Here is an 18,354-nt window from a genome sequence, read left to right as displayed (position 1 = left end):
CAACTTGACCCAGACTAAGCAAACATCTATCCCTAACCTCAACATCCGTCATGTCCCTCTCCTTAGTGAATACCGATGCAAAGTACTCATTAAGAATGTCACCCATTTTCTCTGAATCAGCGCATCAGTTTCCTTCTTCGGCCTTAGGTGGGCCAATTCTTTCTCTAGTTACCCTCTTGCTCTTTATTTATGAATAAAAGGCTTTGGGATTTTCCTTAACCATGTTTGCCAACAATATCTCATGTCCTCTCTTAGCCCTCTTAATCCCTCATTTCAGATTCGCTCCACATTCCCGATATTCTTGCAAAGCTTCATCTGTCTTCAGTACGCTGAAGCTGTCTTCAGAAGCTAGGAATCCTGCAGCGACTAACTCACCTCCTGACTTCCCAAAGTCTGTTTACCATCTACAAGGCACAAGCCAAACGTGTGATAGAATATTCTCCACTTGCCCCACTTAACTAGCACAACACACAAAATATTGACTCCCTCTGCCACCGATGGTTAGTAGCAGCAGAGTATACCATCTCAAGATGCACTGCAGACGATTCTTTGTTTTTAAAATGTTACCATCAATTTCATAAAATCTCTACAGTGTGGAATTCGGCCCTCTGGCCCAAAAAGTCAACAATGACCCTCACAGTATCTCACCCACTCCCATCCCCCATAACCCACCTAATCTACACATTACTGAAACTACAGGCAATTTAGCATAGCCAATCCACCTTGCCTGCACATCTCTGGACTGTGGGTGGAAATTAGAGCACCCGAGGAAACCCACGCAGGCACGGGGAGAATGCACAAACTTCACACAGACAGTCGCCCAGGGTGGAATTGAACCCGGGGTCCAGATGCTGTGAAGAAGCAATGCTAAACGCTGAACCACTGTGCCACCCCCTTCATCAAGGTTTCATGGGTAGCGTATTCCAAACCAACAACCACTTCCATCCAGAAGTATAAGATCCGCAGGTACATGAAACACCACCATCTGCAGGTTCCCCTCCAAGCCACTCACCATCCTGACTCGGATGGTTCCTTCAGCATTGCTGGCTTAAAATCCTAAAATTCTACCCCTAGCCAAATTGTGGGCTCACCACCACCTTCTGAGGGCAACAAGAGATGAGCAATAAGTGCTGGGCCTGTGAGAAACACCCACATCTCATGAATGAATTTTTAAAAACATGCTAATTCATCCCATATTGCAAGAACTGGCTGCATTTCATTTCAGGCAAAATCTGACAATTTCTGTTCACAGGTTCCATTTTGTTACTTTTATAACAGGGACTTGTGTCAGATGAGGCCTAACTTTTCCTTCTGCCTGGTTCCCAGCTGAACTGCCCCCTTGTACCCCTTCATCATGTAAAGGGAAGAGTTATCTTGATGCACCATGTCGCTGTCTCACTGACCTTCAAACACTCAATGAAGAAATCTCCTGTAAGGTTGTTCTCCTGAAGATTGCTCAGTAACTGTGCCAGGCACTCAATCCGCCACTGCTCCGAGGACACTTTCTTGTACAAAATCTCATCTTCATCACTGATTAAAGCAAAAACGTAGTTTCAGAGTTCAGCTTTGGACAGGTGGTGAGCCAGGTCTGGGTTCATCAGTGTTCTTGTAGAACCTGTTGGCATGTTCTGGAATGTGCTATTCAGGGGCACCACAAAGATAAGAAATAGAAAAGGGGCAAGGGTAGATTCTTTGGAGACAGCAGAAGTAAGACTGTAGAAGCAAGAAGAAAAATCATTACAAGTGATTGTCTGAAACCAACTAGATCGATAAGAGTGGAATCAGCTGATGCTGGAGAGCCAACAGAGGAAGATTGTGTGAGCAAGCATTGCAAAGGCTACAGGTGAATCAGCTACAGTAGAGTGCGTTCGCACAGTTATATGGGAAGTTGTTTGTGGCTGCGATTAGGACTGTTTCTGTGATGTGACAGGGATGAAGGCCTGATTCTGGGGATTCATAGATGGAATTGTGTCATACAGACTCTGATTTGGAAAAGAACGATACATTTGAGAACTTCAGTGGGGAAAGGGTGGAAACAGAACAATACTTTGCAGGAAAGGTGGGGGTTATCAAGAGTGAATTCTTGAGGAGGGGCTGATGATAGCATGTTGATGGGGAGATGGTCAATACATAAAGAGAGGACAGACTTTACAATAGGAGTGAACGCAATAATGAGTGGTCAACAACTTAATAGAAATGAGCTAAAGAGAACAGAAAGTGGTTCCCACGTGCTGATAGATTTGTAAAGGACCCACAAGGAAAGAGGAGGGAAACTATTGGAAATCATGTGATGTGTTAGGGCAGAGAACCATCAGAGAGGAATCATCAGAAACAGATGAATTATAGGTTTTGATTTTGATGCTTAAAAAAGTCTGCAGGTTCATTGTACTTCTGGGTGGCATTGGGTGTGCAGGTTTCAAGAAATCAGAAGTATCAATGTAGTGCCAATGGATGGTTTATGATGTTAAATGTGCAATAACAATGCCAGTTGTTGATTCTTTCAGGTACTATTGACTATCAGCAAATCCTACCTTACTGTCTCCTTCACAGTGAGCTTCACACCTCCCTCACTGCCTGCTGTAAAATGGTACAATGGGTGTATGATAGGACTTGATTGTGCCAGGCCTGCAAGTTGCTTCAACACCAACATAGCTACTGGAGGTTCAGATTTTTGCAGGAACCACAAAAGAATCTCCTGGCAACCAGAGCTGATAGACAAAAAAGAACAATTTTTAGCGAACAGCAAAAAAAGTCAATATCTTAAACAAAAAAGAAACACAGAAGCAGATAAACATAGTGGATGAGAGTGATATTTTAAGATGGTGCTGTGGAATGGCGACTTTGTACTCTTTTCACTGTACTCCCATCTTTCTGCACTTGAGTACATATAACAATAAAATCTAATAGAATATCCATCTGGAATAAGAAATTCCTTTACAGTTCAGTTTGAAATGAATCTCCTCATTCTAAATTTATATCCCCTTGTTCAAGGCTCCCCCACTAGTGGAAAGAATTTCTCACCAATTACCCTTGTCAAGCCTGCTCAGAATCCTCCAAGTTCAACAAGATCATCCCTCATTCTTATCGACCCGAATAAATAATGGCCTAACCGCCCTAGATGTTCTTGATAGGTCACCTCCTACACCTGAGGAATCAACCTCATGCATCACTTTTGAACTGCCGCAAATGTCAATGTATCCTTTCTTAAAGATGGAGACCAAGCTGTACACAATATTTCAGATGCGACCTCACCAATATCCTGTGTAGTTGCAACAAGCCTTATCTATTTTTAAATTGTAACCCTCCAGCAATAAATACTAAAATATCATTTGCTTTATTCATTACTTGCTGCACCTATGTGCTAACCTTTTGTGTTTGGATTCTTCTTCCCAAAATGTATATCATTGTATGTCATACTTTCTAAAATTAAATTCCATCTGCCAAGTTGTTGCCCACTGACTCAACTAATAACATCTTGTAAATTCCCTACTTACCCATTGCAACATGCCCTCTAATCTATTTTTACCATCAGTAAACTTAGATAGAGAGAACATAGGACATTACAGCACAGTACAGGCCCTTTGGCCCTTGATATTGTGCTGACCTGTCATACCGATCTCAAGCCCATCTAACCTACACTATTCCATGTACGTCCATATGCTCATCCAATGATGACTTAAATGTACCTAAAGTTGGCGAATCTACTACCGTTGCAGGCAAAGCGTTCCATTCCCTTACTACTCTCTGAGTAAAGAAACTACCTCTGACATCTGTCCTATATCTTTCACCCCTCAATTTAAAGCTATGCCCCCTCATGCTCGCCGTCACCATCCCAGGAAAAAGGCTCTCCCTATCCACCCTATCTAACCCTCTGATTATTTTATATGTTTCAATTAAGGCACCTCTCAACCTTCTTCTCTCTAACGAAAACAGCCTCAAGTCCCTCAGCCTTTCTCATAAGACCTTCCCTCCATATCAGGCAACATGCTAATAAATCTCCTCTGCACCCTTTCCAAAGCCTTCATATCCTTGTTATAATGCGGTGACCCAGAACTGTACACAATACTCCAAGTGTGGCCGCACCAGAGTTTTGTACAGCTTCACCATAACCTCTTGGTTCCAGAACTCGATCCCTCTATTAATAAAAGGTAAAACACTATATGCCTTCTCAACAGCCCTGTCAACCTGGGTGGCAACTTTCAAGAATCTGTGTACACGGACACCGAGATCTCTCTGCTCATCTACACTACCAAGAATCTTACCATCAGCCCTGTACTTTGCCTTCCGGTTACTCCGACTAAAGTGCATCATCTCACACTCGTCTGCATTAAACTCTATTTGCCACCTCTCAGCCCAGCTCTGCAGCTTATCTATGTCTCTTTGCAACATACAGCGTCCTTCGTCACTATCCACAACTCCACCGACCTTAGTGTCGTCTGCAAATTTACTAACCCCTCCTTCTACGCCCTCATCCAGGTCATTTATAAAAATGACAAACAGCAGTGGACCCAACACCGACCCTTGTGGTACATCACTAGTAACTGGTCTCCAGGATGAACATCTCCCATCAACTACCACCCTCTGTCTTCTTTCAGCAAGCCAATTTCATATCCAAACTGTTATATCTCCCACAATTCCATTCCTCCGCATTTTGTACAATAGCCTACTGTGGGGAACCTTATCGAACGCCTTGCTGAAATCCATATACACCACAGCAACCGGTTTACTCTCATCTACCTGTTTGGTCACCTTCTCAAAGAACTGTAAGGTTTGTGAGGCACGACCTACCCTTCACAAAACCGTGCTGACTATCCCTAATTATTCTTTTCTGGATGATTATAAATCCTATCCCTTATAACCTTTTCCAACACTTTACCAACAACTGAAGTAAGGCTCACTGGTCTATAATTACCACGGTTGTCTCTACTCCCCTTCTTGAACAGGGGAACCACATCTGCAATCCTCCAGTCATCTGGCACTATTCCTGTAGACAATGACGAGTTAAAGATCAATGCCAAAGGCTTGGCAATCTCCTCTCTGGCTTCCCAGAGGAACTGAGGATAAATCCCATCCGGCCCAGGGGACTTACCTATTTTCACACTCTGTAGGATTTCTAATACCACTTCCTTGTGAACATCAATCCCACCTAGTCTAGTAGCCTGTATCTCAGTATTCTCCTCGACAACACTGTCGTTTTCTAGAGTGAATACTGTTGAAAAATATTCATTTAGTGCTTCCCCTATCTCGTCTGACTCCACACACAACTTACCACTACTGTCCTTGATTGGCCTAATCTTACTTTCGTCATTCTTTTATTCCTTAAATACCTATAGAAAGCCTTAGGGTTTACCCTGAACCTGTCCGCCAACAACATCTCACGTTTCCTCCTGGCTCTTGAGCTCTCTCTTTAGGTCTTTCCTGGCTGCCTCGTAGCCCTCAAGCGCCCTAACTGAGCCTTCACATCTCATCCTAACATAAGCCTTCTTCTTCCTCTTGACCAGAGAGATTCCACCTCCTTCGTAAACCATAGCTCCCTCGCTCTACAGCTTCCTCCCTGCCTGACAGGTACATACTTATCTAGGACACACAGGAGCTTTTCCTTGAATAAGCTCCACATTTCTAATGTGCTCATCCCCTACTCCCTAAATTTTGCCTAATCTCATCGTAATTGCCTTTCCCCCAGCTATAACTCTTGCCCAGTGGTATACACCTATCCCTTTCCATCACTAAAGTAAACATAACAGAATTGTGATTGCTATCACCAAAGTGCTCACCTACTTCCAAGTCTATCACCTGGCCGGGCTCATTACCCAGTGCCAAATTTAACATGGCTTTGCCCCTTGTTGGCCTATCTACATACTGTGTCAGGAAGCCCTCCTGCACACAATGGACAAAAACTGACCGATCTGTAGTACTCAAACTATAGTGTTCCCAGTCAATATTTGGAAAATTGAAGTCCCCCCATGCCAACTACCCTGTCTCTCTCACTCCTATTGAGAATCATCTTTGTTATCCTTTCCTCTACATCTCTGGAACTATTCGGAGCCCTATAGATAACTCCCAGCAGGGTGACCTCTCCTTTCCTGTTTCTAACCTCAGCCCATACTACCTTAGTTGACGAGTCCCCAAGCATCCTTTCTGCAACTGTAATACTGTCCTTGATCAACAATGTCACACCTCCCCCACTTTTACCATCTCTGTTCTTACTGAAACATCTAAATCCCGGAACCTGCAACAACCATTCCTGTCCCTGCTCTATCCATGTCTCCGAAATGGCCACAACATCGAAGTCCCAGGTACTAACCCATGCTGCAAGTTCACCCACCTTATTCTGGATGCTCCTGGCGTTGAAGTAGACACACTTCAAACCAATTTCTTGCTTGCCGGTGCCATCTTGCGTCCCTGAAACTTAATTTCCGACCTCCCTACTCTCAACCTTTTCTATACGCGAACTACAATTTTGGTGCCCATCCCCCTGCTGAATTAGTTTAAACCCACCCGAATAGCCTTAGCAAATTTCACCCCCAGGATATCGGTCCCCCTCTGGTTCAGATGAAGACCATCCTGCTTGTAGAGGTTCCACCTACCCCAAAAAGAGCCCCAATTATCCAAGAATCAAAAACCCTCCCTCCTGCACCATCCCTGTAGCCATGTGTTCAACTCCTCTCTCTTCCTATTCCTCGCCTCACTAGCGAGTGGCACGGGCAACAAACCAGAGGCAACAACTCTGTTCGTCCTAGCTCTAAGCTTCCATCCTCGCTCCCTGAATTTCTGCCTCACATCCCTATCCCTTTTCCTACCTGTCGTTGGTGCCCATGTGGATCACAACTTGGGGCTGCTCCCCCTCCCCCTTAAAGATCCCAAGAACACAATCAGAGACATCACGCACCCTGGCACCTGGGAGGCAAAACACCAACCGTCTCTCTCGTCCCCACAGAACCTCCTACCTGTCTCCCTGACTATGGAGTCCCCAATGACTACTGCTCTGCACTCTGTACTCCCCCACTCTAAGTCATTAATTATAGATAGTGAATAATTGAGGCCCTAAGACTAATGTTTATGTATTCCAAAGGCTTGTGCCATTTCAACCTTAAAAAAACACATTGATCCCGACTCTTGTCTTGTGTGTGTTAATCAATCCTTAATTCATGCTAATACAGTATCCCAAATTCCATGAACTCCTATCTTATTTGTTACCTTACTGAATGGCTTCTACAGCTACTCATTCTCCTTTATGAAATCTGGTAACTATATCGAGGAACGCTATAAAATTTGTCATATGTTACTTCCCTTTCATAAAATGACATTGACTCTGTTCAACTGTGCTCAGCTTTTCTAGATGTCTTGCTATTTCTTCATCAATAATGGGCTCTACCACTTTGCCAACAACAGAAGCTAGGTTAACTGGCTTATACTTTCCTGCTTTCTGTCTCTATCCGTTTTTGACCAGGAGTGGGGGTCATATTGGCAGACATCCAATTTGTTGGAACTCTCTTGAAATCCAGTGAATTCAGGTATATTTCAACCAATGCTTCCATTATCTCTGCAGCCACTTCTAATAAAAAAAACCTTGGGCGCAGACCATCAGGTCCTGGTTACTTGTCTGCTTTAGTCTCATCAGTTTGATAAATACTTTGTCCCTTGTTACAAGTTATTCCCTTCGTTAGCACATTGTTTATGTTGTCTTTGCAATGTTTATACGGTTCCCCACTACGTAACATATTGGTTTGAACGATCTGACATTTCCTAGTTACCCCATTATCAATTCACAAGTTGCACCTTCCAAGGGTCCCATACTTACTTTCACTACATTCTTTTTCTTCATAGTTCTCAAACACTCAATACAATACTGTAAAGGAACAAGCCCTACCGCCCACCAAACTTGCATTGATTCTTAATCCCTATTCACACCCACTACCTAACAGCCATATGTAGTTTCTATGCCTCTGTTTGCCTCCCATTCACGTGTCTATCAAGATGGACCTTAAACGTTGCTAACATACCTGTTTCCACCACCCACAGTGGCAATGTGTTTCAAGCACCCACCACCCTCTGTGTGAAATATTTCCCCTGCACTTCTCCGCTAAACTTTCCCACTCTCATCTTGAACCTGTGTCCTCTTGTAGTTGACCTTTACACCCTGGGAAATAGCCTCTGACTGTCCAGTCTCTCCAAGCCCTTCATAATCTTGTAGACCTCTAACAGGTTTCCCCTCAACCTCCGTCATCTAGTGAGAACAACCCAAGTTTCTCCAACCTCTCCTCATAACTAATGCCCTCCATACAGGCAACATCCTGGTAAATCTTTTCTGTATCCTCTCCTAAGCCTGGAAGTATGGTGACCAGAATTGAACATAATATTCCAAACGCAGCCTAACGAAATATCTAGAAAGTTCTATAAAGCTGCAACATTAACTGACAAATTTTTAAACTCAATGCTCCAGCCAATGAAGGCAAGCTTGCCATATGCTTTGCTGACTATCTTCTTCACCACTGTTGCCACTTTCAGTGACCTGTATACCTATATACCCAGACACCATCTATCAGTACTATTAAGGGTTCTGCCATTAACTGTATATTTACCATCTGGATTAGACCTCCCAAAATATATTACCTCATATTTTTCTGGATTAAACTCCATCTGCCACCTCACTGCCCAAGTCACCAACCAATCCATATCCACCTGTATCCTCTGATGGTCCTCTTCACTATCCGCAATTCCACCAATCTTTGTGTCACTGGCAAACTTACTAATCAGACTAGTTACATTTTCCTCCAAGTTATTTGTATATATTACGAATAGCAAAGGTCCCAATGCTGCTCACTGAGCAAGGCCACTAGTTACAGCTCTCCATTCAGAAATGCATCTTTCCACTGCGACCTTCTGTCTTCTATGACCAAGCCAGTTTTTGATACATCTGTCAAGCTCACCTCTGACCCGGTGTGACTTTAAATTCTGTATCAGTCTGCCATGAAGGACGTTGTCAAAGGCCTTACTGAAGTCCATGTAGACAACAAGCACTGCCCTACCCTCATCGATCATCTTCGTCACTTCCTCAAAAAACACAACCAAGTTACTGAGACATGGCCTCCCCTTCACAAAACCATGTTGTCTCTCACTAATATGCCCATTGATTTTCATGTGGGAGTAAATCCTGTCTTGAAGAATCCTCTCCAATCATTTCCCTACCACTGATGTAAGGCTCACTGACCTGTAATTAGCTGGATTATCCTTGCTGCCTTTCTTAAACAAAGGAACAATATTAGCTATTCTCCAGTCTTCTGGGACTTCCCCTGTAGCCAGTGAGCATACAAAGATTTCCCTCAAGACCCCAGCAATTTCCTTCCTTGCCTCTCGCAGTATTCTAGGGTATATCCCATCATTCCCTGGGGACTTGTCTACCCTAATGTTTTTCAAGACTGCCAATACCTCCTCCCTTTTGATCTCAACGTGACCCAAACTATCTACACACCCTTCCCCAGACTCATCATCCATCAAGTCCTTCCCTGTGGTGAATACTGATGCAAATACTCATTTAATACCTTGCCATTTCCTCTGGCTCCTCATAAATTCCCTTCCCTTTACTTGAGTGGGCCAACCCTCTGCTTGACTACCCTCTATATTAATTCTGCTGGCCTATGACTTTTCATGACCCCTTTTAATGACTTGTCATTTCTCCCTCTATCGGCTTTTTAGTTATCCGCTGCTGGTTCACAAAAGATTTCTAATCCTTTGCCTTACACTCTTTATTGCCACTTTGTATGTCTTTGCTTTTAATTGGATACTCCCCATGTACTTTTGCTGACCATTGCTGGTCCATCCTTCTCATTAAATCCTGCTTTTTGATCAGAATACATTTTTACTGAGCATTATAAAATATCTGCTCACACTTAAATATCTGGTACTGATCATCCACTGGCCTTCCTCTTAGTCTATTTTTCCAGAATGCTTTGGACAGCTTGTTTTTCATACCTCTGTGTTCACATTTATTTAAGTTGAGGACACTGGTTTGACATTCCTGTTGCCTTCCTTCGAATTGAGTAAGAAGTTCTACCCTGTTGTGATTGCTACCTCCGGAGGATCCTTCACTCTTATTAATCTCTCCTCGTTACACATTAGGTCTAAAATCACCTGTTTCTGGATAGGCTGTGCAATGCACTGCTGTAGGAAACAACCCCTGATGAATTGTTCAAATTTGTCTTCCATTGTACCCTTGCCCATCTGATTTGTCCAAATTTGTCAATATGCAAATTAAAGTTATCCAGGACCACCGTACTGTCCTTTTTACACAACTTCATCATTTCCTGATTTATACAGTGAGGTAATTGCAAGAGGATTGCTGAATGCTTTTAAGTGATCTGCATTGCTTCTGATCTCCTGCATTTTATATAATGTTGAAGAATGTTTTACTTAGTTTTCGACAATTCTTTGTAAGCAGTTCTTCATACTCCCCTTTTTACAGTGCTTGCCATTGTATGTATGTCTCGCTTTGGAGTTTTCTGCATCTTTCCAAACTCCAAGATCTGTCTTGCACTTTTGAGTGCTTTTTCTTTTAGTTTTGTGTGATCTCTGGACTTTTCAGTCATCCACATCCGTTTTCTTATCCCATTAAGTAGATCTCTAAATCCATAGGGATATAAATTGGGATTGTATCACGTTGAATTATGTAATTAGCATCTTCCACCAATCTGTAATTCTACATTCATGGATCTGCCCAATTTACTGTGGACAGTTTGTGTCCTCCTATTTCAATTAACCTCACCTAAATACTTATACCATATGCTCATTCGAGCATCTCTGTTCTGTCTAATTGCTTTACTCTCACATTTACCAGTTCTCTTTTCTGACTGTCAATTTTACATCTTTTAGTTTTCCATTTACCTGTATGCCTAAAGCTCTGACTGTTGCTTTATTCTTCCCTTTTGTATATTTTGGTTATTTATATTATTTTTTCATCTGCACTCTCCCCTCAGGAACAGTTACTATATGTTGGTATAAACCTATTGGAACACAATGATTGAATCCTTCCTCTCTAAGTATCTCCAATACCCTTTCAAGCTGGCACGAGATGTCCCTGGAAGGCAACATTCCTTGTGTGAGTCTTGACCTTGTTTCCAAAGGATGCCATGTCCCCCACTTGAACTCTCTATAATTACCACATTATACATTCCGCCCCCTCCTCCTCCTCGTCTTCTTCCTCTTCACTTTTGCTGAATGAATTTCTGGCTGTCCTTCCGAAAGTATCATTAAAATAGTGAATATACAGTACCTGGATCTGTTTCTATGGATCCTTGATCAATTTGTGTTCTTATTCTGCACAATATTGGTCACATCATCTGTGTTATCATCAAATATTTTGAATATGCACCACTTTGAGTTGTGACTAGATTCCTCGTTCTATCGCTAACTCTTTTAATGTCTACTCCGTCCAACATCCAACTATAGTTATCAGCCTGCACTCCCTTAGCTCCACTTTTAACTACAAGAAGACTCTCAAATCTCCCTCCACTCTGTTAATTCCTCTTTTGTGTCATTTCAGCCCACGGAGCACAAAATGATAATACCTGACCAATGACTGTAACACATCAAGATAAAATAAGTTTCTCTCTCCTTTTCCAAAACCTCTCACTGCACCATGATAATTCTGGAAAGATAGCATCTTTTCAAAACCCATTTCCTTCTTTAAGGTGAATACGGAGGAAACAAGTGCGAGGAGTTTATGGACATTCGTTTATGAAAACTGAGATAATCCATTCACTACTCACATCCCTATCAAAATCCACACCCCATTTTCACACCTGAATCGCCCCAATTAGGTTCTGGCCTGCCACAGCATTGAAGCAGTCTCAAAGTCATCCAGGGCCTCTCTTGTGTTTGGAAGCCTTGTGACCTTTCCTTCCTTAACCATGCAACTCATTAGCTTTTGGAGTAGACAGTCACATCAACTCTGTTGAAATCGAATATTTCTAATAAATTGACTAGCAATAGACATAGGGTAGTTTGAGAGTAAATACAAACCGCAAATGTGAAACTCCGCGTGTTGTGAAGCAATAAAGACTAAAGATTGCTGGAATTACTGCCTTCAGAGATTCTAACAGCTTAGAACATGGGTCATTTCCAACCACATACACCTAAGAAGGAAAAAGCAGAAACACAAAAGAATTACTCCGGAATCTAAGCAATAACTTTTAATTAAAAAGCATCAAACATTATAGTACAAATGTGACATTAGAAAAATCTTTTTCACACAACGAATGGTTCTGGTCTTGAATGCATTCAAGATGGCATTAGATGGATAGTTGAATAGAAACAGTGTGCAGAAACTTGGGGAAAGTGTCACATAATGGTCTTTCAGACAGCTGGTGCAGACAATATGCGCCACTTGGTTCCATCTACATCATACAACTTAAGAAGAATTAGATGTGACTTTATTGAAATATACAAGATTCTGAGGAGGATTGGCAAGGTACATGTGGATATTTTGTTTCTCCCTGTGGGAGAGTCCAGAGTCAGGGCACATAAACTCAACGTAAGGCTGGACCATTAAGAGAGAGATAAACGGTGGGTCATTAAGTACAGGAAAGGCTGAGATAGCTGGATTTTTAATCAGTGTGGGAATCAATGGTTGTGATGAAAGTGCAGGAAAGCAAGGTTGAAGACTATCAGAGCAGCCATCATCTCATTAAATAGCACAGTAGACTTAATGGACTGAATAACCAACATCTGCTCCTATGTCTTAATAGTTGTCTGAAAAGTTCTGTGATTCTGTTAAATGTCACAAAAGCAGGATCAAGCTTTATTTTGTTCACTCAAGGGCCAGCATTTATTGCCCATCTCTAGCTGCCGTTGAGAAGGTGGTGAAGAGCTGTTTATGTGCTGTAGGTAGACCTACAGTGCCATTAGAGAGGGAATTCCAGGATTTTGACCCAGTGAGAGCGAAGGAATGGCAATATATTTCCAAGTCAGGATATGAGTGGCTGGTGCTCCCATGTATCTGCTACCCTTGTCATTTTAGATGGAAGCAGTCATGGATTTTGAAGGTGCTGTCTGAGGATCTTGGGTGAATTTCAAGACTGTATCTTGTAAATAGTACAGTCTGCAGCTACTGAGTCTCATTGGTAGAGGGAGTAAATAATTGTGGGGCTGGTCTCAAATCAAGCAGGCTGCTTTGTCCTGGATGGAATCAATATTCCTCATTGTTGTTGGCGCTGCCCTCATTCAGGTAAGTAGGGAGCATTCCATCACACTCCTGACTTAATCCTTGTAGATGCTGGACAGGCTTGGGGAAGCAGGTGGTCAGTGGGAATAGCTCCTCCATATCTGCTCTCAAGAGATTTTGAAAACCTTTATCAAATTTCGTCTCAGCTACCTTTTCTTCAAGGAGAACGTTCCCACCTAAAGTCATAAAGTTGCACTGCATGGAAACAAGCCCTTTGGTTCGATTCTTCCATGCTGTCCAGATATCCTAAATTAATCTAGTCTATCTGCCAGCAATTGGCCCGTTTCTCTCTAAACCTTTCCTAATCATGCAGACATTCAGATGGCTTTTAAATGCTGTAATTGTACCAGCCTCCACCACTTCTGATCAAGGTCCTGTTGTACTCTGGAGGTAACCTTCTTCACTGTCCACTACACCTCCAATTTGGTGTCATCTGCAAACGTGCCAACCATACCTCCTATATTCACATCCGAATCATTTATATAAAAGTGACAAAAAGCAGTGGACTCCATGCCGATCCTCGCAGCACACCGGCGGTCACAGGCCTCCAGTCTGAAAGCACCCCTCTACCACCACCCTCTTGTCTGCTACTTTCAAGCTAATTTTGCGTCCAATTAGCTAGCTCCCACTGAGTCCCATGTGATCTAATCTTAATAATCAGACTGCCATGTGGAACCTTGATGCACGCTTTGCTGAAGTCCAGAAAGACAATATCTACTTTGCCTTCATCAATCTTTGTCACTTTTTCAAAAAACTCAATCAAGCTAGTGTGACAAGATTTTTCACATACAAAGCCATGCTGACTATCCCTAATCATTCCTTGCCTTTCCAATTGCATGTTTTGCCATTAGCAGGCATCTGAAGGTGTAGATAAACAGGAAACATTTAGAGAGACAGTGACCAAATGCTGGAAAAATCACACGAGGTCGGATTGGGATATCTGGTTGGCATGCAGAAGTTGGACCAGAAGGTCTGTTTCTGTGCTGTATGACTCTATATCAGTGGAAAGTGCCTAAAGTAGAGCTGGTATCTCATTTCACATATCACAAGATATCAGAAGGTAATGGCAGGTTAGATTCCCCAAGACGAGCTGTTTCATTAACACACATTGTGGCAAGTGGACCCTCACTGTTTTGTAAGGATAGGAACCAAACACCACGTGTGAGGCAATTCCAAAGCAGAAAGTTGAAAGGATTGACTCCTGAACAGACTGGATCAAACTCTTCCAACCATTCTTATTCCCTACAGCCTTGGAAGTGCTAACTAGTTAGAGACAAAGGTTCCCCACCCATATCCTGTAACATTTAATGAAGAATGCTTCCTTCACCATCAACTTGCTTGAGCTTGTTAAGTGTCCCTGAGTCATTCTTTTATGCACATATGAGCAGCAATTACGCACTGAGCCTATCCTGACATGAAGAGTAAACATTAATATTAAATATTCAAAGAACAAAGTGTACAAAAGTTACATTAGGTATCTCATCAAGCACATGTATAATCAAGATATTTAAGTGGCCCAAAGCCATGAAATCATGATTCTGGGAACTGTGTAATATTATAACTGCTTGCAAAGGTTCTGTAGAATATGTCAAAATATCCAGAAGTTACTCATCCATACTTGAATTTCTCAACATCACATGACTTTAGCATAAGCAGAAAGTCTTAAATCAAGTCCCATATGTTGACTACCCAATACTCAAATCACATTCAGATCTAAACTCTGTCCATCTCAATCTGACCCTCACACTATCCCTCCTAATCCAGCCCTGTGTCCATCCATTCCAATCCGACTCTGTGTCCACCCACCCCAATCTGGCCAAATGTCCGTCCTTCCAGAAGCATTGGTGAGAAGCAACCAAAAAGAATTCTGGGAGAAATTGTATCAGTGATAATGGGAACTGCAGATGCTGGAGAATCCAAGATAACAAAGTGTGAAGCTGGATGAACACAGCAGGCCAAGCAGCATCTCAGGAGCACAAAAGCTGACGTTTCGGGCCCAGACCCTCCCTAACCTGTTCTTCCTCTCACCCATCTCTTCCTCCCACCACAAACCGCACCTCCATTTCCTACCTACTAACCTCATCCTGCCTCCTTGACCTGTTCATCTTCTCTGGACTGACCTATCCCCTCCCTATCTCCCCACCTATCTTCTTTTCTCTCCATCTTCGGTCCGCCTCCCCCTCTCTTCCTATTTATTCCAGAACCCTCTCCCCATCCCCCTCTCTGAAGGGGGGTCTAGGCCCGAAACGTCAGCTTTTGTGCTCCTAAGATGCTGCTTGGCCTGCTGTGTTCATCCAGCTTCACACTGTTATCTAGGTTGCAGATTGTGTTGGGTACAATTCTGCTGCTGATGGCGGCCCAGAGTGCTTCATGGATGTACAGTCTCGCGTTGTTACATTTCTTTGAAGTTTGTCCCATTTAGGATCATGATAGTGCCACACAACATGGTGGAGCATGTTCTCAATGTGAAAGCCAGACTTCATCGTCACAAGAATTGTGCAGTGGTCGCTCTTATTGACCGCTGACAGCTGCATTTGCAGCTGACAGACTGGTGATGACCAGGTCAAAGATGAAGAGTCTAGGCCCAAAACGTCAGCTTTTGTGCTCCTCTGATGCTACTTGGCCTGCTGTGTTCATCCAGCTCTTCACTTTGTTATCTATGATCAGGTCAAGTATATTTTTCCCCTCTTGTTGCTTCTCTCACCACCTGCCGCAGACCCAATTCAGCAGCTATGTCCTTTACAGCACAACCACCTCGATTAGTAGAGCCGTTACTTAGCCACTCTTGGTGGTGGACATTGAAATCGACCACCACGAGTACATTTTGCACCCTTGCCACCCTCAGTATGACACCAGCAGGAGGTTTCCTTGACTAGGTTTACCTGAAGCCATGAGGTTCAAAATCTCCTAGGGCAACGCCCTCCTACCTATATATCACTGTGTCATCACCTCTATTAGAGGAATGGTGATGGTGCTGTCTAGGACATGGCTTTTAAACTATGATTCTGTGAGTATGATATCATTCTGTGAGTATGATATCATTCTGTGAGTATGATATCATTCTGTGAGTATGATATCATTCTGTGAGTATGATATCATTCTGTGAGTATGATATCATTCTGTGAGTATGATATCATTCTGTGAGTATGATATCATTCTGTGAGTATGATATCATTCTGTGAGTATGATATCATTCTGTGAGTATGATATCATTCTGTGAGTATGATATCATTCTGTGAGTATGATATCATTCTGTGAGTATGATATCATTCTGTGAGTATGATATCATTCTGTGAGTATGATATCATTCTGTGAGTATGATATCATTCTGTGAGTATGATATCATTCTGTGAGTATGATATCATTCTGTGAGTATGATATCATTCTGTGAGTATGATATCATTCTGTGAGTATGGCTATGTCAGGCTTTTGTTTGACTAGACATTGAGACTGTTTTCCCAATTTTAGCAACAACTGCCAGGTGTTAGTAAGGGGGACTTTGCAGGGTCAACATGACAATTTCTGCCATTGTTATTTCCTGTACCTAGGTCAATCCCTGGTGATTTGTTCAGTATTAAGTCTTCGTTGAGACTTCATTGTGATTGTTACAATTGAGTAACTCGCTAAGCCAACTCAGAGGGCAGCTGAGAGTCAACCACATTGCTCTGGATCTGGAGTGACATGCAGGCTAGACCAGGTACGGATTCTTTCTTGAAGAACATTACAGAGCGAGCTAAAACTTGTATCCTGCCCACATGAGCTTTCTGCTTTGCAATGCAAAAATCTGGTTTATATTTTGTATTGAGGTGGTTCTCTTTGCATGATTCACTGGCCTGACTCCTGATCTACTTAAATCACCATTGTAACTTGAGTGTTGACACGATAGTGATTATGTAACTTCCACGGTCATAAGTACAAGAACAGGAAAAGGAATGAGCTGCAAATGCTATTTAACCCAAGCACCTTGTTGGACCATTGCACTAACAGAGACCTCATGCAGCTTGGTTCCATAACATATCCTTAGCTAATACACAGTTCCTCTTCAATCAAGGCCCCGAGCAAAGCAAACTACTTTAGAAACAAATATGTCAGTCTTACCTTATATATATCATCCACACAACAGGTCAGCTCTGACTCTTCCACAATCACTGTGCCCACCTGTCTAGAACCCTCCACCATTTCTGAAAGGAAGGAACAGAACTGAGTTAAATACAGAGGCTGCTGGTCCATCCCCAGTTGCACAGCACACTAATGGAAGAATATGACTGCAGTAAGAAGGTAGCCCTGCTCAAAGATAACTACCACAGAAGCATAGAAATAATACAGCACTGAAGGGGTCCATCTGGCCCCATTTAGTCCATGCCGACCAAATGACACCCAGATGTCCTTTCTAATCCCAACTTACTGCACAAGCCACATAGAACATAGAACATAGAACGTTACAGCACAGTACAGGCCCTTCGGCCCTTGATGTTGTGCCGACCTGTCATACCGATCTCAAGCCCATCTAACCTACACTATTCCATGTACGTCCATAGGCTTATCCAATGACAACTTAAATGTACCTAAAGTTGGCGAATCTACTACCGTTGCAGGCAAAGCATTCCATTCCCTGACTACTCTCTAAGTAAAGAAACTACCTCTGACATCTGTCCTATATCTTTCACCCCTCAATTTAAAGCTATGCCCCCTCGTGCTCGCCGTCACCATCCTAGGAAAAAGGCTCTCCCTATCCACCCTATCTAACCCTCTGATTATTTTATACGTTGCAATTAAGTCACCTCTCAACCTTCTCTCTAATGAAAACAGCCTCAAGTCCCTCAGCCTTTCCTCGTAAGACCTTCCCTCCATACCAGGCAACATCCTAGTAAATCTCCTCTGCACCCTTTCCAAAGCTTCCACATCCTTCCCATAAATGCGGTGACCAGAACTGTACACAATACTCCAAGTGCGACCGCACCAGAGTTTTGTACAGCTTCACAATAACCACTTGGTTCCGGAACTCGATCCCTCTATTAATGAAAGCTAAAACACTGTATGCCTTCTTAACAGCCCTGTCAACCGGGGTGGCAACTTTCAAGGATCTGTGTACATGGACATCGAGATCTCTCTGCTCATCTACACTACTAAGAATC

General features: G+C 42.8%; 1 protein-coding gene across 3 annotated transcripts in view; it reads right to left on the bottom strand.

Annotated features, from left to right (window-relative positions):
- Positions 1-18,354, bottom strand: part of tango6 (transport and golgi organization 6 homolog (Drosophila)) — a 153,796-nt gene that overhangs the window by 74,002 nt on the left and 61,440 nt on the right. For all 3 annotated transcript variants that reach the window (XM_059651822.1, XM_059651823.1, XM_059651824.1), the window contains 4 exons: positions 17,318-17,400; positions 12,019-12,131; positions 2,532-2,708; positions 1,404-1,530 (listed from right to left, as the gene is read on the bottom strand). In XM_059651822.1, the coding sequence (XP_059507805.1) occupies positions 1,404-1,530; positions 2,532-2,708; positions 12,019-12,131; positions 17,318-17,400 (500 nt within the window). The remainder of the gene's footprint in view (positions 1-1,403; positions 1,531-2,531; positions 2,709-12,018; positions 12,132-17,317; positions 17,401-18,354) is intronic.

The sequence above is a fragment of the Stegostoma tigrinum genome, chromosome 16 (genome assembly GCF_030684315.1).
Source record: "Stegostoma tigrinum isolate sSteTig4 chromosome 16, sSteTig4.hap1, whole genome shotgun sequence".
In the NCBI taxonomy this organism is placed as follows: Eukaryota; Metazoa; Chordata; class Chondrichthyes; order Orectolobiformes; family Stegostomatidae; genus Stegostoma; species Stegostoma tigrinum.
The sequence above is the reverse complement of the archived record's forward strand: the minus strand, read 5'-3'. Positions and strand labels throughout refer to the sequence as shown.